Source organism: Phoca vitulina, unplaced genomic scaffold (genome assembly GCF_004348235.1).
Source record: "Phoca vitulina isolate PV1807 unplaced genomic scaffold, GSC_HSeal_1.0 scaffold72, whole genome shotgun sequence".
Classification (NCBI taxonomy): domain Eukaryota; kingdom Metazoa; phylum Chordata; class Mammalia; order Carnivora; family Phocidae; genus Phoca; species Phoca vitulina.
Window position 1 is genome coordinate 1,780,081 of NW_022589775.1, and position 21,883 is coordinate 1,801,963.

Below are 21,883 nucleotides of genomic sequence, written 5' to 3' on the forward strand. Positions count from 1 at the left end.
TAAGGCTTCCAAGGGGTGTATCACACACTGTTTAGCAGAAAACTCCCCCTGGAAAATTCAGATCCCATGTCTCTAATCCAGTATCTCATGGCTTCTAAGACTGGCCAACTAAGCTATCTGTCTACACCTGCTAATACTCACAAGTAAAAGCTAAGAAATTCCTGTGAATCTCTGTGATAATGGAACATAAAGCCCACATTATAACAAATAATGGACCTGATTTAAAAAAAAAAAAAAAGGCAATACTGTAATCTCTTTAAAGATAACTCAAAAAACCCTAGAAAAATCTAAGGTCAGTTAAAGGATACGCAAAATCTGAGCCTACTAATCAGAGCCTTCCACAGTAACGTATCATGTCTGTATTGACAAAACTCCTTGTGTCGTGTGCGAGAATGAGAACAAGGCTATTCTTAAGCCTAGTGATTTTCTTTTATCACTACAACTTCAATCACGGATGTAAATGAAAATTTCTGCTCACTTTGCTACTTTTCTGCTTGAATGAATTTTATAACGAAAACGTCTGTTCTCTTCCGACAGAACACAACTGTCATTCAAACTTTACACACCAGGCAAAGAGCGAATGCATTTTTCCGATGCCAAATCATTTAGCTGTGCGTCACCACAAGCTGCAGTGCACAGTGAAAGATGCTGCAGTTTAAAATTCTCTCAAGCAAAAGCAAAAGCATCAGATAGGTGCATTCAGGCTTTAAACATTCTCAGACTCCTTCTTCCCGACTCGACACAGCCGGCCCCGCCCTCCTTTCCTGGCCCTTGTCAACCAGAAAGCGTGGAATTGTGCCAAAGCCCATTCCATGACCCAAATGGTCTTCCAGGTCAATAATCCAAAGTCACATGAAAACTCCGTCTTCAGTGGACCTCTCCAGGGAGCAAATATTTTGAAGAGCAAGCATTCCAGGCACGCAGAAGCTCAGCCTTTAAATCAAACTAAATCTTAACTAGTTTTTCAAAGGGAGGCCCTGTTGTCCATAGAAGGCACATAAAAGTGTTGGAGGAAGGCAGATCTCTCATTTAGCCTTCACGTTTATAAATGAGGAATTTGTGTATGATTAAGGCTTATCATTATAGGGGGGTAATTCTAGAGTATTTCTCATTCCAAATAATACAGTTTCTGTCTTTTGCTTAAGATTATAAACATGGCTAAAATGTAGATTAGAGGAAAAATCATACTTAGGGTCTCAGTTGTTTTAATCCGGAAATGTTGTGGTTTTAGAAAAAAGCTGAGGGCAGACTTTTGATTTTTGGTAAGAATACTGGTTATCACAATCTTCTAAGAAAAGTAGAAATGATTTGCCATTTTCTGGGCAAACGCAGACTTTCTAGTAATGTATAAGGCTAAAAGGGCATAGGATCTCCATTACCTGAGTTTAAAGTGATCCATTTCATGGTTTAATGCACTGTTTATTCAAAGGCATGTCTACCTTTCTCCCAGTCAAAAGAAACAAAAGGTCAGTTCCCTCTCTTGGCTTGACACCCCTCCTACTCATGCCATTCATTATACAGTAATTCCAGATATTTCATTTTTGGTTGATGTTCAAACTGTCTGGATAGCTGGCTATTTACATGAAGATCAATCGATCTATCTATCTATCTATCTATGTATCTATCTATCTATCTATATATTTCAAGACTACAGATCAGAGGCTACCTTTTTGGAAAAACAGAGCTAATGGCATGAAAAGCCAACTATCACAACCAAGTAAGTATAAAAGACATCTTTGATAACAGTTCTCATGTACAAATGAACATGCATTAACTGCAACAAAAAATAACATTTTTACTCATTTAGACAGCTGTTTATTTTTTTTTTCTTTTTTAAGATTTTATTAATTTGAGACAGAGGTACAGAGAGAGAGAGAACATGAGCAGGGGGAGAGGCAGAGGGAGAGGGAGAAGCAGGCTTCCCGCTGAGCCAAGAGCCTGATGTGGGGCTCGATCCCAGGACCCTGGGATCAGGACCTGAGCCGAAGGCAGATGCTTAACCATCTGAGCCACCCAGGCGCCCTAGACAGCTGTTTAATTGATACTCCTACATTAGGACAGTTTTCCATGTTTTGCTTTCAGAAGCAATTAATTCTCTTCTTTCCAGTTACACTTTTAGCACAAATGTAAGATATCCTCACAGTGGAAGATGCTAATTCCAACACTGAGATCACAGCTATATATATCTATTTAGCTATATATATAGCAAGAAACTTATTTAAAGTGTAATTAAGAGACGATTTTGCTTACATGTCTATCTTCATTTCTTTTTTTTTTTTTTTTTGAGGTTCAGCCTGTCATCCGTTTCTTGACTTCTATAATTATATCCTCCATTTCTTTAAAAAAAAAAATGTGGAAGTGAATACATAAACAGTCCCTAGGGATTTAAGCTTGATTCATTGTATTCTTGCTATTAGCTGTCACTGACTGGCAGATAAAGCAGAACAACCAAACAACCCTTGATTCTGGTGTACTGATAATTACAGCCAAATACAGGGTGTATTTCTGCATCAGTATCAGAGTTTCTACATTAAGCCCATTCAAATCCAATTAATTCTTCTGCATGAAATCCAGGGTCCAGGAGACTTTTAAAAGAATCTGAAAACAATCCAATCCTTTGCCTAAAACAGATTTGTATCCCAAATGGTACAATAAACTAAGAGAGAAAAATGGAATAGGCACAGTCCATGCTCGTATAGTCTTCATTTAATCTGAAAAGCCCAAATTTATCATTTATTGATTACTGATAGGAAACTCACATACACCACAGATGAAATGTCCATATGAGCTAAGAGCTAAGGGACAAGGCTAATTATCAATACTCTGGGAGTCACATGGAGTCTGATGACCAGTGAATACTTGGGAGGCCTGGCCTGGATTAACAGCTCAAGAATCATCAAGCCAGCCCTTCAGGAGCCACTGTATTGATGAGGTTCCCTGGTAAGTTATGTGTATTGCAAGAAAATGAACAATCCAGGAGGACTCCTATAAAACGCCAGCCAATATGGAGGATTTTTCGAGTGGGCTACAGAAAAAGGAGCCAGAGAAGGAGAATGAGAGTCAGCTGAGAGAAAAACAGAAGCACCAATGTAATAATGGTGTGGGAAGAAGGCAACGACCAACAGGGGTAGATACCACTGCGAGGTTAGAGATGACAGAGAAGTGTCTGCTGGATTTGATGAGAAAGCCAGCAGAGAGCCCATTCCATGGAGTTCAAGGGAGGGATGCCTGCTAACAGCTGGCTGGGAAGGAAGCGAGAATTAGGAAAGCAAAACAGAAATGGCTGACTATCCTGTCAAGTCAAGAAGTGCAGCTGTGAGTGAGTAGAGCGACGGTGGAAGTTAAAGATGTGGGGTCAAGGGGCGCCTGGGTGGCTCAGTCGGTTAAGCGTCTGACTCTTGGTTTCGGCTCAGGGCATGATCGCAGGGTCCTGGGATGGAGCCCCACATCGAAATCCATGCTCAGCAGGGAGTCTGCTCGAGATTCTCTCTCTCTCTCTTCCTCTGCCCCTCCCCCCACCCATTCTCTCTCTAACACAAATAAATAAAATCTTAAAAAAAAAAAAAAAGATGTGGGGTCAAGTAACTAATGTGAGGGCCCAGGGGTCTCCGAAGAATAGGGAAACATGAGGAGGCTAAAAATTACTGACATATGAAGTAAAATGAAGGGTCTATTCCCAAAGGTACTTACAAAGTCAAAGACTGTAGACAACACAGTTAAAAAAAAAAAAATCTACTGAAGGGGCGCCTGGGTGGCTCAGTCATTAAGCATCTGCCTTTGGCTCAGGTCGTGATCCCAGGGTCCTAGGACTGAGCCCCACATCGGGCTCCCTGCTCAGCGGGAAGCCTGCTTCTCCCTCTCACTCTTCCACTCCCCCTGCTTGTGTTCCCTCTCTTGCTGTCTCTCTCTGTCAAATAAATAAATAAAATCTTAAAAAAAAAAAATCTACTGAAGAACATATGTGCACTGGTTCCCATGAATTTAGACTCAATTGAGAATTCTAAGAACTTAAAATGAGAACAAAGGTGGAAAAAGAGAAATAAGCTCAAATTATTTAAATGGCATAACTTCTTGGCACACTGAACATGAGTCCCCAGTGTATTAAATACACTTAGAGAATACAGAACATTATCGCCCCTGACTGACAATTCTAAGTTCTCAGTAAAACAAGAAGAGGGAGCCACATGACCCACTCATAGGAATCTAGCAATTCTGAGCTGATAAAGACACCACACAATAAAGAAGGCGGATCTTCAGTGACAGCCAAACCTTTGGGATATAAACACACACAAGGGCGTACACCATATTCGTAGCAAACTAGTTAATACTAAAGGGTATGGTTTAGGGGAATGTCAGCTAGGAGACACAGTCTTGAAAATGCATGTACCTAATCAATAAACCAATAGGATGACCCCAAATTTTAATGTCACATAAAGATTTACTTACATCTACACATCAAGTGCCTACTAAACACCATATACATCTCATCACTTACTAAAGACATTTAAATAGGATAGTAATTAATGGTTAGTATTCAAAAATATGACCCTAACTCTTCAGATACAACATGAGAATCTGAAAGAACTTTCCAAACTCCATCACCATTATAAATGATATTTAGAAGTGGGTTTCTGCTAAAACAATCCTTTATTATTAGAATTAAAAGCCAAGGATAACGGAACTATCATGAACTACCATCTAAATGGTATGTTTTTTCTCTGAACACAGATGCCTCTGGCATCTGCTGGCTTTAAACCAGACACGTGGAGAACAGGTTAGACCCCCATCTCCTAGAGATAAGCATTTAATGTACTTTTATCTGGATCCCAGAAAAACTTGGTTTCTTCCTAATCAGAGATTCCTGTGTTGACTTTTTGGTTGTTAAATAAAACCTGCCTTTCCTCTGTTGATCAATACTGGGTAAAGTAAGTGACATTTACTGTAACCTCAGAGATTCTTTTAGGCATGTGAAATTGATGCTTTATGCCCTTTCCTTTCCTTGCCTAGTGTTTGGGCTACTCCTTCTTTTACTTTTCCTTCCTTTTCTCCATATTCACATTAAATCCTCCATTCAAATCATTCCATAGGCAGCTACTAAGTAGCTACTCTGTGCCACGACACCCTCAAAGCCCTGGGGATATTTCAGTGAATGAAGCAAAAGTCCCAACTGCTGCAGAGTTTACATTTCAGGCAAAAAACCAATTTTTTCCAAATTTATGGTCACTAAGGGAAAACATTCTTAGTCTTCAGCTTCATGTACCGTTTATCCCCAGTAAAGCTCTACAATTATTCTTTGCCCCATCAGGCCGTCAAATCCACTGGTTGCAATACTTTCTTCCAACCTATTATCCTCCTATGGGTTTGCCAGTAAAATCTGAAAGATAATGAGGAGCTATATTGTCAGGTTACTACAGTTTATGGAAATATTACTCCAGAGTAGAAGCGGGGTTTTTTTTTTTCCCTACTCCAACTGTATCACCTTTTAAAAGAACTGATAGAATAAAAGGATTTATCCTGATGCACAGAATGTACACTGTAACAAGCACTAAAAAAATGGGTATAGCTCGCAGGTGATTTTAGCGTATTAATGACATGCGCAAGATCAATAAAACCACACTGAATGTGAGATAGGTTTCTGGACACCACATAAAATAGCCAAAAAAATTTCATGTCATCCCAAATAAAAAAGGTGATTTCTGTACTACTCCAAACTTCAATAATTGACCCTCTTAGTTCTGTTCTAATTTTCCAACATTAAGCACCAATACTACCAACACAACTACTGTCCTTGGGACCTTCCCATGCATGTTTGCTAATTCATGTCTCTTCATTGTCTCTACATACGCCTTAGGAAGGATATAATGCCTCCCTCTGGAGATGCTTCTCTCATACGCTCCAGCTCACACAACCATCATCTGCCTAAACTCCTGTTTTTACACCAATCCCTCATCCTACTTATACAGAAAATTCATACTGTCTGGTCATGAAGTGGCAGGTTAATTAAGACTGGGACTTTAAACAGATTTGTGGTAAGGGGAAAACTTCCAGAGAAGAGGAGGTTACTTTTGATCATGCTGAGTTTGGTTCCTCAACATGATCAAACACCTATCACTAAATTAGAAAAGATCAGCTGATTTCCAGATCGAAAAGGATCACAAATACAAACCTCTACAACAACTAACATCGTGACAGTCTGCCCTACATTCTGCAAAACAGGTATAAAGGTAATTTTGTATCTGTACAGCCATAAATTAAACCCAAGGAAAAGCAAACATCTCGTGAAGTCGATACATACCACACAAGAAGCTCAGCTATTAAATCAGAGTTTAGCTTTATCCACCTCAAAGTTTAGGCAGCTAAATAAGGACACTCCTCTAACAGTAATGTGACTTGCAACTTTCAGTTTTAAAAGAAATTTCCTACATCAGAAAAACTGCCTGGGAGCCTTAAACTCGCCTTCCTGCCACAGACCTACTTGATAAATTTCTCCACAGCAGGAAGAGGTAATAAAAACCATTGACTGCCATCTCATTTAGGGGTCACTTCTGCTACCTACTCTTCCTCTCCCCCCATTTCTGAATTCTGTTCTTAAATAGCGGTTTTTCTTGATTTTTTCCACTGTAGATCGGTCTTCTTGCCATGACAGTGAAATTTCACACCTGACCCCACCCCCTGGGCAATGATGATGTATTCTTTCTTTTTATGTTACAACTTTGTCACTTTTCACCTTTTGGGTTTTCTTTTTCTGGAGTTAACACTTGCCTCCATTTTAAAATTTGCTTTATTTTCTGTGCATCCTTCAGGTGTGCCCCTCTTCCAAAGTCTCCAACAGTACTCTGCCACCACTCTAAGCTCTCCCAGGGCCGAGCAGCCATTGCCATGGGACTTCCCTTCACCATCAGGTTTCGAAGCTAAAGCCTGAGACTCACAGGCAGGAAAGATAGGGGTGGGTATGGGAGGAACAAGAGCAAAAAAAGACTCCTGGGACATATCTCCAGTATGAGCTAAAATTTATCATGCGATGTGGAGAAGAGGGAACGTTTAATGAAGCCATTCAGATTAAGAGAACTTATCCTTAGACTCTACAGTAAAACAAGTATTGAGGGTTTTCTGGGTCAAGTACTAAAATCTAAGTATCTCATAGGATCCTCTGATACTGAAACCGAAGTACATCTTAAGCCAGGCTTTAGATTCACTGTCATCTTTATGTCACTTCCTACATTCACGATGCTTTTTTGTGTCACTGTTAAAAACGAGCACACTTTTTCTCCTCAATGCTTTTCAGTTAATCCTTTCATTGTGTACAAACATCAAATTACTTTTAAAAAATGCACTGAAATACTTGAGAGAAATCATTTTCCTTAATTTTACTTCCGTATTCTTGACATAATTAACTCTTCCCTTCACAATAGTTACTACTTTAATGGGTACTATTTAGAGATATTACAAAAATAAGCGGTACCTAATGCACAGCATTAAAACTGAAAAACCTGGAAGTCCACAAAAAAGAATTTTTTAGTTCTTTTCCTAGGGAAGAAATATATCAGAAATTTCCTATCATTGGGGCGCCTGGGTGGCTCAGTTGGTTGAGCAACTGACTCTTGATTTCCGTTCAGGTCATGATCTCAGGGTCCTGGGATCAAGTCCTGAATTGGGCTCTGTGTTCTGCTTGGGGATTCTCTCTCTTCCTCTCCCTCTGCCCCTGCCCCCCGCTCTTGTGCTCGCTCTCTAAAATAAATAAATCTGTTTAAAAAACATTTCCTGTTATTTGTGATGGTATTAAGTCTATGTCTAATATGGTTTACATATTATTTACTTCACTTTTTAATTGTAGTCCACTAATGAAAATATAATGAAAACTGGGGTTTCATGGTGAGGGTCTAAGTTAATTCAGTGAATTCCATTTTTTATGCTGGGTTTAACCACTTTCCTGCCCCAAGGACCGTAATCAGAGCTGTCTGCACCACTCTAAATTTTTCCCTTATGTTTTATATTTGCCTTCTTTTGCAATTATTCGCATGGCACAGAACACAGAGCCCTACGTCCCCAAAAATCTTGCACAAGTTTTGTTGTACACAAATCGTATTTTTTACTATAGCATTTTGGAAAGTTATTTACTGCCTAGAACAATAAGCAAAATCAAGACAGGATGATCTTAAGTGTGTTATTTATCTTGGGAAATACAATGATGAGAACTGAGTTCTAAAGACAAAAAGGAAAGTCCGTTTCCTTTCTCTGCTGGAGGAAGTGACGCTGTAGGAGGTGACCCAAGCCACTCCACCTGAGAAAGGTGCTCACAGGTTACCAGAGTGGAAAGAGAACTTCTGGATGAAAGTCAATTTCTTTCTTGTTTCCTCACCATAATCACTTGTAATCATTTACATCAGGAAGACAAAAATTCCACGACAAAAGGCACAGCTTGAGGTTAGCTGGAAACATTATGGTTCTTCATATTAAGTTTATGTTAAAACAACAAACTGATGATTTCCAAGACTGAATTACATAGATGTAACTAGGAAGCAGCTGTTTTCTGGTTGGCACAGAAAAGTAAATGCTTCAGACCCTCAGATCTGGTAGGACAGGAGCAATTCCAAATATTCGGAGAGAGAAACTAAAAAACTCAAAATAACATATCCATTATATTCAGCTGAAGTATTATTAAATCTATAAAGGCATTTTTGTCTTTTTAAAATAAAGTAGGGGACAATGTGAGTATATGAAATTTAAGTGACATGACTTCTTTTTACTTCTTGGATGCCAATGTCTATCTCCATATATGAAAAATAATTAAAAAGCAGTATCAAAAAGAAATTAAACACAGAATACGCTTTTCATGAGGTTAGCTGTTCATTATAAAAGATGACAGTAAATATAGGGGCTGTAACTCACTCATATGGACAAACCGTAATAATCTCAATTTTTTGATTTTCATATTCATATTGGAGAGAGCCACATGCGCATATACAACTACGAGTCCAGCTCAAACAGTGCTGGTATTTCATACCAAGAAATGGCAAAACATGAATAACCAGAGTAGCAGGATGTGCCTGAGTAACTATTCACCCTTCTTATAAATTATTAGCTTAAAAAAAAAAAATGACCTACTCTCAAAAATTCCAACCTTAGTTGCCAAGAGCAAAAGTACCATGGGTATACATAAAACAGGTATATATTCAATAACAGCCTCAAAATAATTGTTTAGATGTACATTTAAATTAAAAAATATCATAATAGTATCTATTAAAAAATGAATGAAAACAGCAATGCTTTTTAAAAATCACTACCTTTAATCATGATCAATGACCATTCTTCCTGAAACAGTGAACCATGTTCTGTACATACTCTCTACGGTCCTACCTTCAGGATTTTTACTCATCCTTTGTCTAAATCCCCAAATTAAGATAGCCTCCAGGCTTGTCCCAGTCCTTGAAATTCTGGCTCAAATGCTACTTCCTGCTAAGTCTTCTTTAAATTTCTCAGCTGAAATTCCCCATACCCATTGCTCAACTATAACCTGTAAAAGAGGAGGGACCACAGTTTAACTATCTCCTTGGCCACACATGTAGGTAGTGGATACTTACACAATGTATATATTAATTATACTTTTTATTAGTCATTTTTATTTCTCTGTGAATAGTCCATTGACTGATTCTCAAGTTGGAATTTAGAGAAAACATTATTCTAAATAGTCCCTTTTATTACTAACAAATAATAGAAATTAGATTTTTAAACTTACTATCAATAAAAAAAAGTAGCTTAATGGAGTATATCTTTAAACTCAGAATCATACATCAGTATTAAAAATTTCCTTCATATCTTGATATAATTAAATAGCACACGTGTATTTTATTAAAATGACTACAAGATTTGCAAGACATTCAACCAAGAACTGATTACAAAAAGAAAACAAATGACTGCAAAGTATTCACCATGATGTTCATCACAGCACCACTGATAACCACCACCACCACAAAATAAATCACCAGAAGTAAGGAATAGACACATTACAGGGTCTGGTATAAGGTTAGTTTAAAAACTGTACTTTCCAAGATTATTTAATTTCATGAATAAAGTAGTGTAAAAGTGCGAGGTGAAAAAAAGTTCATAAAACAAGAAACAAGAATTATATAACTGTGAAAAATACTAAACGCAAACTACATGCAAAAAAACACAGACTGGAAGCAAGTTGTTATTTCTCAGTTGTGGCTGCATTTTCTCAACTTGGCACAATGAACATGTATTACTTTTGTAATCAGAGAAATTTAAGGACACAGTTATAATTCTTAGCATGTCCTACAAAGGAAAATTCCCGTTAACCCCACACTATTCACTTTTCCAATGCATCACTAAGAATCACTGGAATAGTACCACTGCGAATAGACAGATTTCTTTTCTGTGCCTACCATCTGGGGCCTGCACCAATGAATTTTGTGTTTTAATAAAGCAGTGACAGCAGAGCACCCCACAGGGTAGAGCAGGAGGTTTTCAAAAATTATTGTTTTCTTTATAATAACTTATGTTACTTAACGACTCTTGAATATTATCTCCAGCAAAAAAAAAAAAAGGACAAAATTAAAGATTTAACTACGTAAATCATTCATGCTATCCTAGCTCTTACCCCAGACAAAACACAAGTTGTTAAAAGTTCCAGAAAGAAGGCAGAACAGCAGGTACCATAATTAAAACAAGAAGATGAAACTAAATTGGAGTTGGAGACAACAAAGATCACTAATTTTTTCAAAATTTGATTTATTAAAAAAAAAAAAAATCAACGTTTTCAGCTCAGTCTGGAGCCAATATAATTAGTGTCAATGGGGAGCCGGCAGAAAGGGGAGGGAGATTTAATCACTGGTGATGGCCGACGACCTACCCAGAAGGAAATCATTTCTGTACATTCTCCTACTTACCTAAATGTCCTTCCTCACTCAGAAGCCATCTACAGGGAGAATGTAATTTCTTCCCATTCAACAATCTGCCCTGAAAGAAATGTAGCTCCCATATACAAATTTGGAGGGAAAACAACAAAAAACAAGATCAAAGCCCTTTCTGAAGAATTAGTAATGATGAATGCTGCTTATATGTGGTTGAAGATAAGGATGGACACATTTTCTTTTAATTTGGCAGTATGGTACTTCTAAAACTAAAAAAATTTTCCCGTAAGGAGTTGCCACGACCACATAAAGCTTGCAAGGCACAACCACCAGCGGATAAAACGACGGTTATTCCGTGTGCTCTTCCAAGCCTTTGACTTCTTTCTCAACTATCACTACCTGTGACAGATACGACATTTTATGCACTGATTTCATTGTCCATCTTTTTTTGATAAAAGTCTCTTGTTTGGGGCGCCTGGGTGGCTCAGTCGTGCTTAAGCGTCTGCCTTCAGCTCAGGTCATGATCCCAGGGTCCTGGGATCCAGCCCCGCGTCGGGCTCCTGGCTCAGAGGGGAGCCTGCTTCTCCCTCTCCCTCTGCCTCTCTCCCTGCTCATGCTCTCTCTCTCTCTCTGTGTCTCAAATGAATAAATAAAATCTTTAAAAAAAAAAGAGACTTGTTTATTATAGAAATTAACAAACACTTAAATAAAATCAAAATCACCTGTAATCTCACTATTTGTAAATAAACACTGGTAAGATTTCTTTTCCTTGAATATTTTCTTTTATATTATTGAGAATCAGACTCTATATACTGGCTTGGAAGTATGACGAATTCGGAACGTTCATCGGTCCCACGCGAAAGACCACATGAGAAGGAGTCTGATCTCTCTCCAGGAACAGTGATTAGCCTTCCCTGATGAGAAAGGTCCAGGGATTCTGGCCATTCCTTATGATAGCATGATGTAGACAATCCTTAAAAACAGAGGACATTCAAGAATTCGTGTCCCTCTGGTGTGCAAAAGCACGGCTCATCAAGCATCATTCCCACAGTATGTATGTATATAACGCAGCACACCATCTCCCAGGACTTCATAAGCAGTTGTACTGACAGTGCAGAGGTCAATGAACAGGGGAAGGAGCCACAGGTACTGACTGGATTACTGTGCTGGGACATCTGGGCATTTACAAGATCCTAGCGTCTACGATAAAACGTTCTCCCATGCCCAGCCCCATTCTTAAAATTAGGTGGAGTCTCATGTAACATTCTTGGATATTGTTCTGCTTCAGCATAAATCCAAAAAACTACTCTGGTACATTATCTGTCAGAATATCCAAATACAAACTTTTCACACCCAAGAAGATTAAGGTAGTTGTAGATAATTCACACAACAGTAGCCACCAAAAGACAAGGTATGACTATCTTAACGCTTTACTGAAGGAATAAAATTCAAAATCAAGATGAATCAAATACCTTTAGTTTCTCACGTGACCACGTCTGAATAGTTTCCTGGTCATTACTACCTGTATGTTTGGAAAGCCTTGAATATAAAATGAAACAGAATGACCTCTAAGGTAGCAATTCTTTAATTTCTAATACTTTTGGGTTAAGCTATTAGCCCACTTTTGGCCCCAGAAATCAAGAGTAATTTGTCTCATGCAATGCACCCTGCCTATATTGGACAGAACCAAGTGCAGACCAGTGTTAGTTTCAGTGGTGAGTCTATTACACCAGGAAGAGTAGTCATTCTAGTGGAAAGGGGTGGAAGACTTTGCAAAGAAAATATTCTCCTTGAGTAATGATAATGATGTGCAATTTAATTCCACATGAGATAATTAATGAAACATTCATGTGATGAAGAGCAATCTTACATTCTGGTTCTAGAAGCACAATCAAATGCAAAGGGTGAAAAGAGAAAGCCAACTCACTCTCAAGGGAAATCACCCACTGCATAGAAGGAAAGTGTCAACAGCAACCTCATACACTTTCTCCATCTAGACAAGGAACGCAAGATACTGCCGAGCAAGTATGCCCAAGACAAATACATGACCTGAAGAAAAATAACACAGTACAACACCAATCCTGCATCTGATAGAAAGGTCAAGAAGAGTGCATGCTAGGCATTAACAGGCATTTTTCTCTCCTCAAGCTCTGTTTTGGGTTTTAATATGCTTAATGTTTAAGACATTTGTACTCTGCTTTCTAGGTAGCTCCTTTCTGAGAACTACCTTCAGTAAAATCATGTCTTTTGTCTAAAGGATAAGTTTGGATATAGCCATAGAGTTTGGAGGGTACTTACACTAATGCTAAACACTAATTCTTCTTCAAGCAGCAAGTCATATATAAGAATGTTGCTTATTACTATCATCAAGTGGAAAACATTATCACGTGCCAGAGTCACAACTATCTCCTTTATGAATACAACGTGGGTTGGGACTTTTAAAAAGAACTGTTATTGATTGCCTCTCATTCACAGCCTTTCTTTCCTTTATGACCTGATTTGGTAAACCAGCTGGTTATTAGCTCCAGAACAATTTCTGTTACAACCGTAACACCGGATCGTGTATTGAAAGGTCCTGGACTTTCGTCCTAATTCTGTCACAAATACCTGGTGCCACGTATAGCAAGACATCCTCCTTCACGGACTCTCAATATTTGTGCCTGTGAAGTGAGACCACTTAGGAGGAACCTTCCTCCATGGTGCAGAACACGCTTTATCACATTAAAAACATCTTGACAGTTAATCACAGCATTATCATAAAATCTTCTGACTTCATATTTACATCTGAAGGCATTTCATACATCTTTTCTTCCTTTTGACAGTATTTTTTCCCCTGGAGTTTCAATTCACTCTTGCCATGGGATGGGGCATGGAGTAGGGCAAGGAGAGCAGCTGGGAAGGAGGAGACAATCAATTTAGGGTCACAGGAAATTTGGGGTCAAAGGAAATTTGTCACAACTAAGTGCGCCATCGTGGTAAACTATATCCATAATGTGGTTTCCACTGTTTAGCCAATTCTGACACTTCTGAATAGTTATGAAGCAGGAAGATGTTAAGCAAAATGATATTGTTCACTTTTGAAACAGGTGTAGTTGTGAGTAACCTATCAGGTGTCATCAGCAATAATGCTCATCCAGAGACCTACTACCTGGTTCCCAGTGAGCTTATATCCTAAACAAAATGTATCTGAAACATTTCATAGAATGGGTGAGAACCAAAAGAAACAGATCATTAATAAGACCTGACCCACCTAATTAACTGGTTGCTGATCTACTTCCTAACTTACACTGAATTAAATGGTCTCTTGGCATAATAACTAAATTGGCTTGAAATACACAGTTCCTGGAGACAGCTGACCTCTATATTTAAGCATTACTTAGCTTCATCTTATTAAATCTTCAGTTTTTAACCAGTTAGACAGAAAAGAGTTAGAGGCCTTGTAAAGTATTTAAGAATAAAGAAGGAGGAGGAACAAGGGAACTCTTGAATTATCAAATGTTTAAGAATCTGGTTTTCCACATTCTCTTCATCAATTCCATTGTGAGTAGTAAAACCAGATGAAAACTTCATTCTAATGGCCCATGTTTTCTATTAATGTCTCAAATTATGCACATGCATGAACAGTAATCAGTACATATGCTGTTACAACATTCACGTTTAAGCAAGTATTATACAGATCTCCAGAATATTCAACAGTTATCCTAAGTTTGCTGTTGGGACTTTTTTTTAAAAAAAGATCCCTTTTAGTTTTTACAAGAAGTCACTGGAATGTGTATCAATATTTGTCCACAGCCCCCCTGTAGACATCTCTGTGTCCTTACAACCGTGCAAGCTATCAGACCAAATGCTGATTTCCACACTGCCTGGTTATATAAAAATATCAACTACGAAGAGATTAGTTACAAAGTCAGATTAAATATGGAGTATGACAATGTTTCCAGAGGAAAAAGTATGACATCACACTAAACAGCGCAGTTTTTCAAATCAAAAGTGGAAGTAAAATTTGAGGTTGGTGAGAGAAACACCCATTTAAACCTTAGTGATCTAGCTGGTTCCTCCAGTTTGATATAAGCAGATAAAAGAATTCCCCAACTCTAGTGTCCCAACTATTGCCAGGAGGAGTAATCGGCTGTTTCAGGAAAGAGATTTTGAAGAAATCAGCAGAATGGAAGAGCTTCACATTCGGTTCTCTCTTGTATGAAGTCTACGTGAGAAAACACACAAGGCCCTAGTTCTCCAAGTCTAGACAGTTAGTGTGCCTGAGAATCACCTATGGGATTTGGTAAAATGAGGATTCCTGAACCCCGTCCCCAAACCTTTTCATTCAGCAGTTACGGAATCGGGTCTAAGAATCTGTAGTTTTAATAAACATTTTAGGCAAATTCATTCTGAGGCAGGAAGCTAAAAAATTTTGCTCCCTGCGCTGTCAGAACACAGGATACCTTAAGACCGCAAAATACAGTCCCATACAGAGTGGCAGAATGAAACTGCGTATCTGATCTAATGAGCGCATCCTTTTTCAACCCCAAAGAGCAGAGCTACGCGTGTCCGCTACGCAGCGACCAGCTCACCTAAGCAGCGGTAGGGGATCACAATGTGGGCGTGGGTCTTGCACTGCTTGCGGCCCCTCTTGCACCAGTTCTGGATGGTCACTGGTTGGTTGGCTTCCACCACGTTGGTGATCTGCAGTTCAGGGTAGACCTGCGAGAGCACACGAAAAGGGAAACTGTTACTAGAGGGCCGGCGCGCGCACGCACCTCATCAACCACTGCTGTTATCCTAAGGCCCTGCTACCTCCCAGCCTTCGTGCTACTCTACCTCTGATCGAGCTTAAGAAATTCTGGGTAAAGAAAACGATGTAGGCGACAAAAACCTAATCATTCCATTCAAAATGTTAAGTGATGTGGCGTTTATTTTATTGTACCCACTCAGGCTTAAAATACTATTTTATTTTTCCAGGGGAGATAAAACAGAAACGGGGAGGGGACCCTCTTATAAGTACAGTGTCATCTTAATGCAAAATAAACTGGTGTGAAGATGATATTCTGTAATGTCCTAAATAAATGTTATACTAGATACCCCTGGGAATATTACCATTACTTAAATTTAACCCACCCCTATTTTACTAACTAAGCGAACATTTTACGTACAGCATATGACACACAGCAGCTTTCTATATAAAAATCTTCTCTTTATTCAAAGTAATTTATATAAGAATCATTTGTTGGGGCGTCTGGGTGGCTCAGTTGGTTAAGTGTCTGCCCTTGGCTCAGGTCATGATCCCAGGGTCCTGGGATCGAGCCCCGCATCGGGCTCCCTGCTCTGCGGGGAGCCTGCTTCTCCCTCTGCCTCTGCGGCTCCTCCTGCTTGTTCTCTCTCTCTCTAATAAATAAATAAATAATAAAGTGTTTAAAAAAAAAAAAGAATAATCTGTCAAACAGTTACCATGGGTGTCATTTAGATAAAGAACTGCTTTCATGAACCTCTACCCTTGATAACTAACTACAGCTCTTTGCCTTGATTACTGATCTCAGTAACTCACAGTTACTCAGAATGAAATGTGAAACTTCATCAACATAAAAAATATATTTGTCCAATACCAAATCACTTCTATTAATAATAATGAGTAGGGATGCAAAAGAAAAAAAATAAACATAAAAATGTATTTCTAAACTAGGCTTTCCCTTGCATAAATCTTACACTTCGCTATGGTTGCTGTTGTGCCGAATAAAGACAATAGAGACAAGCCTAAGGGAATAGAGGCTGTAAAAGCAAGGGAATGGTTATAGTGATGGACCCTAAAATCTTAAGTTGGAATATGAAGGTGGGATACACGGTTCAAAGCTGTAGTATCAACGAGTCCTGGTGTGGGCCACAGAATTTTGGCATAAAGGCACCGAAGAAAGTGAGATGGCTATAAGAGGTGCTTACAACGTGGGAGTGTTGGAGAGTTGAAATGCAAGATTTCGTAGAAGTTACATCATTGGCAATTTCAAGGAGGAGAATACAGCCAGGGGAGGGAATGGCTGATGAAGAATGAGGATGGCAGCAAGATCACTGGCGGAAGGAATCATCAAGGAACTGGGAAACTGGCATCTTGGAAGGATCTTCGAGGTTGGCATGGTTTGGGTGACAGAAAGCCAAGAGCTAAACCCTTCAAAGACTGAGGGGGAATGCCGCTGAGGTGGAGAGAGGTGTCCAGACTCCAAACACCAACAGACAGAAGAGCAAGGTGCCCTAGTTCACAAGCATGTACCTCACAGTTGGGGCCGGGGACGTTTTAGGGAGGAGAGGGGAAGACTGGTTGGGAAGTGAAGATGAGGAGGAAGGAGGCGACCCCCACCTCCTGGCACAATGCTAGCAGGTCTATGAGGAAAGAACTTCTAAAAGCAGAGGCTCCAGGGGAAGCAGTGCTTGTGGGGGAGAACCAGGTTTCTGAGCAAGAAAACAGCATCCGCAGTGTGGGCTATGGATAGGGAGAATGTTGCTTAGGATTGTCCATAGCAATCAGAGAGGGCTTGCCACGATCCTGTCTTTACTTAAACTGTTGATATTTTATTCATTGTGGGTTTGGGGGCATTAGTTCTGATTTTTTATATACTGCATTAAAATATTATTTGATTCCTGAGTGCCTCACTCACCTCACCTTAGTCCCAGCCCTGAGATACATCAGTTAAAAAAAATAAAGCACCGAAAACAGATAAAAGCTGGTCCATCCAGACAGTGGATTATCCAGTGCCAAAAAGAAACGAACTGCCAAGCTATGAGGAGACACGGAGAAACCTTAGATGCACATGACCAAGGGAAAGAGGCCAATCTGAAGAGGCTCCATACCGTACGATTCCAACTCTGTGACATTCTGGGAAAGGCAAAACCATGGAGACAGTAAAATGATTAGTGCCCACCAGGAGTTAGGAGGTGGGAGGGAGGGATGAACAGCAGGAGCACAGAGGATTTTTAGTGCCATGAAAGTATTCTGTATGATACTATGATAATGAATGTGGTCATTATTCATTTGTCCAAACCCGTAGCTTGTACAACACCAAGAGCTAACCCTAATGTAAACTATGGACTCTGGGTGACTATGAAGTCAGTGTCAACTCACCAAGTGGAACATATGTACCGCTGTGGCGGGGCTGCTGCTGATGGGGGAGGCTGGGTGGGGGCGGCGGGGGGGACAGGGGATATATAAGAAATTCCTGTGCCACTTCCTCAGTTTTGTTGTGAACTTAAAATTGCTCTAAAATATAATGTCTATTTTTTTAAAAGATTTTATTTATTTATTTGACAGGGAGCGAGAGTACAAGCAGGGCGAGCAGCAGAGGGAGAGGGAGAAACAAGCTCCCCGCTGAGCAGGGAACCCAATGCGGGACTCGATCCCAGGACCCTGGGATCATGACCTGAGCCAAAGGCTTAACCAAATGAGCCATCCAGGTGCCCCATAAAGTCTATTTTTTAACACTAAGGCCCCCAGTGTAGTACGAGATAAATCCAGTGGGAGAGGTATGTGCCATGAGAACACACAAAACAGGGTATCTGAACCAGAATCCTGGGGTGGTACCAAGAAAGTTACTCTTCAAAAACATGGCCAGCTAACTTAGCTCCAAACTGAAACAGCTATCTTCCCTTTATTTTATTTTGTTCATAAGTATCGTTAACACCTTGCTGCATGCATTTCGGTCACGGATAATGCTCAACTTGAAAACGGCACTAAAAATTTATTATCCCCATGGCTTTCTTCCATATAATGAAAGGTGAAGTGGCTCTTTGTACAGGAATATAATTCTCCCGCCACCTTTCCTTGTTTATTGGATCACAAAAGTACAGCACTCGTGAGTCATAAACTCCATGACACGGAGAGTTTGCCCTGAGGGACATGACTTTATGTGCCTTAAAGTGTGAGTGACTGCATTTTTCTTAAGGGGTTCTAGCTGCCTCTTCACAGAAATACTACCCTGCTGAGAATGTTCTCAGGAACTTTCAGTCTTCTGTAAGCCCTGTGCCAAGCCCAGACAAGTCACATTTTTTTTCTTTTTAATTGCAAACCAAAAGCAAACAAATAAACAAACAAAAAACAACCATTTGCAGGGTACAAATTGATAAGCAGGAGAGGAAGGCTCTCTTGTTCATGCTGCATACCATCTTCAGTTTCCGATAGCAATGTCTGGGCAACACAGCAGTAACTTACTCAGCTGGGAATTTTCTAGCAGACAGAAGTGCGTACAGAAAAATTAAAATCAGTGAAAACAAGGTTTTTCCCCAAGATCACCAGAGCTACAAAAAGTGATTAGCCGAACACAGAATTTACTTCCAGTTCCCCTCATGAGATCTAGAGCATTTGTGTTCTTTCCTGTTGCTTCGACTTTCTCTCTCCAGAACGCCGACAGTGACGGCTGTTAATATGCAGGTGGATGAGGTGATCACAGATCATAAGCTCTGAACTTGCAGAAATCCCATGCACAGTTTGTGTCAGTACCATGAACCTGATTCACCTATTTTTCAGAGACAAGGAGTTATGGGTTTGGATCTGCCAAAGGTAATAAAATTTTGCTGTTCTAAAATCAGGAGGTTTATTTTAGAAGAGGGAGGAACATCAACAAGACAAGTAACAAAATTTCTTTGGAAGCACAGAGAAAGTCCCAGGGAGTCCACAGGGGCACACAAGCCCCAACTCAGGAACAAAAAAACAAAACGACACAATGAAAAAAACACATTAAAGTTTCGGACTAAAAATTCAAGTCCTGGACACTTAGTTTTTTATTAAGCAGCTCCAGTAGGTGACCAGAAACAACCATTTTTATGTTACGAGACAAGCATTTTATGTTGAAAAAATAGCATAGCTCATGGGTTTAGGCAAGCATAAAAATTAAAATAATGAGACATGCCAAGATGTTCGTGGCTAGTGAAGTCCTTGACTTTTCACCATGATTAATTAGAAACATTGGTTCAATGTTTTACATTTTCTTTGCAGCATCTCAAATCTTAACATAAAAAAATAAAGACAGCTGAGCTCCTTTGGCAATGTGCTCTTTCCAACACCGGCAACACGGGTATTGCTAACACAACAAGCATTATTAATAATTTGCTAGTGTAGGATCAGCAAGTGAACTTTTATATGGCCTCTTTCTTTTCTGAAATGTTTCCTGTGTGAACCCCAAATATGAACAACTATTTTCTTGATTAATAAAAAAATGTAGGTCATTACAGCTATCTTTTTTTTTTTAATTTAACTTTTTATTGTTATGTTAATCCCCATACATTACATCATTAGTTTTTGATGTAGTGTTCCATGATTCATTGTTTGTGCATAACACCCAGTGCTCCATGCAGAACGTGCCCTCCTCAATACCCATCACCAGGCTAACCCATCCTCCCAACCCCCTCCCCTCTAGAACCCTCAGTTTGTTTTTCAGAGTCCATTGTCTCTCATGGTTCTTCTCCCCCTCCGATTTCCCCCCCTTCATTCTTCCCTTCCTGCTACATTCTTCTTCTTCTTTTTTTCTTTCTTAACATATATTGCATTATTTGTTTCAGAGGTACAGATCTGAGATTCAACAGTCTTGCACAATTCACAGCGCTTACCAGAACTCATTACAGCTATCTTAATAAATTCTTAAAACAGAAGCAAATCTAGGTCTGCGTCAGTTCCGTGAACAGTAGTACACTGTCCTCAGTTCCTACAAATCTTCCTGAATTACAGCTACCCAGAGCAGCCGCTGTATAAATACACACAGCATGCTCCAAACACACTCCTACTTAAGACCCTTCCAGCACACTGCAGATGCCCAAGCCTATTAGGGTCCCCCCACACCGTGGACACACCTCCCCCACTCACAGTGTAATGCAATGTTAATCCCTCTCTCCCACTTCAGGAATGCTTAATGGTATTTATCACAGTGTGCCTCACATTCGTGTTAAGGACACGTGTATACTGCCTTCCCAGGGAAAATGCACTTTTCCAAAGGGCAGGAAACACAATTTGGCACCCCGGAGCCTCCCTATGGTTCTCTGTGTTCACCACCTTTGGCTGAAGGCTATCAGGAGGCTGCCAACTCCCTTCCCTCTCTGTGGTGCTCCAGACCCCCGCCTTCCGAAGGAGTCCTCATTAGCGGCCAGGTTTTAACTCTGCAGCTCTGTCCCTGTAGCTAATTAGAGTCTCAGGAAAGCAAACTAAATCGCATTCTCTTCCTCAAGAGCTCCAAATTAACACACACAGGCTCTAGCCAGATACAACACCCGGCTGGTAGGCAAAGTCATCATCAGAGATGGTGCCCATCTCAAAACCTGCGGGGGAGGGGGGCAAGGCACGGGCAAGCAGCAGCTGGTCCAGGGGATCAAAAAGGAAGATGTGCACAGAGAGAGAAGCTAAGGTGAGAAAGGCAGGCACACTGCCCGAGACAGACAGACAAGGCCGAGGAGCAGAGAGGGGACCGCCAATTACCTGTCACTCCAGTGAGGCATGGCACGGCCCCTCCAACAAGCCCCTTTTTAAACATAGGTTACTTTGTTTTCCTTCCGACTGAACAAAACCCAAGAAGGCCCCAACTCAAATACTGGTTCACAAATACCCACTCTTTGATCGTCTCCATCTCTGGATCCAAAGCAGTTTATCTTTTATCTGATCACCTACCACTTTCTGCTTTCCATTACAGCCCCATGCCTTTCTGCTCTGTTAGAATACACACTCCCTGAAGGCAGGGACAAAGCGATTCATCTTCATGTTCCCTTACCTGCGGCCAACACTGTGAAAGCCCAGTAAGTGCCTGACAAATATGTAATGGGTATTTCTGCTGAAGTTCAGAGTCCATTAACTGTAGGGAAATTCAGGATATATTAAACCCCCATCAGGGATTATCAATGTATCTCTTAAATAAAATAATCTAATAGTAGAATACTATAGTTGGACTACGAGCATTTGAGAAAAATAAGCATCTCAATGCCTTCCAATATTGTTCTTCCAAGTATGATATAGCAACTTATATAAATAATAGCCTCATGTAAGAGGCAGTAGA

At 40.0% G+C, this 21,883-nt stretch overlaps 1 protein-coding gene across 6 annotated transcripts in view; it reads right to left on the reverse strand.

The window, feature by feature from the left end:
• The window catches only part of APP (amyloid beta precursor protein), a 258,284-nt gene that overhangs the window by 165,207 nt on the left and 71,194 nt on the right, over positions 1-21,883 (reverse strand). For all 6 annotated transcript variants that reach the window (XM_032393352.1, XM_032393354.1, XM_032393351.1 and 3 more), the window contains exon 3: positions 15,443-15,572. In XM_032393352.1, coding sequence (XP_032249243.1) covers positions 15,443-15,572 — 130 coding nt within the window. The remainder of the gene's footprint in view (positions 1-15,442; positions 15,573-21,883) is intronic.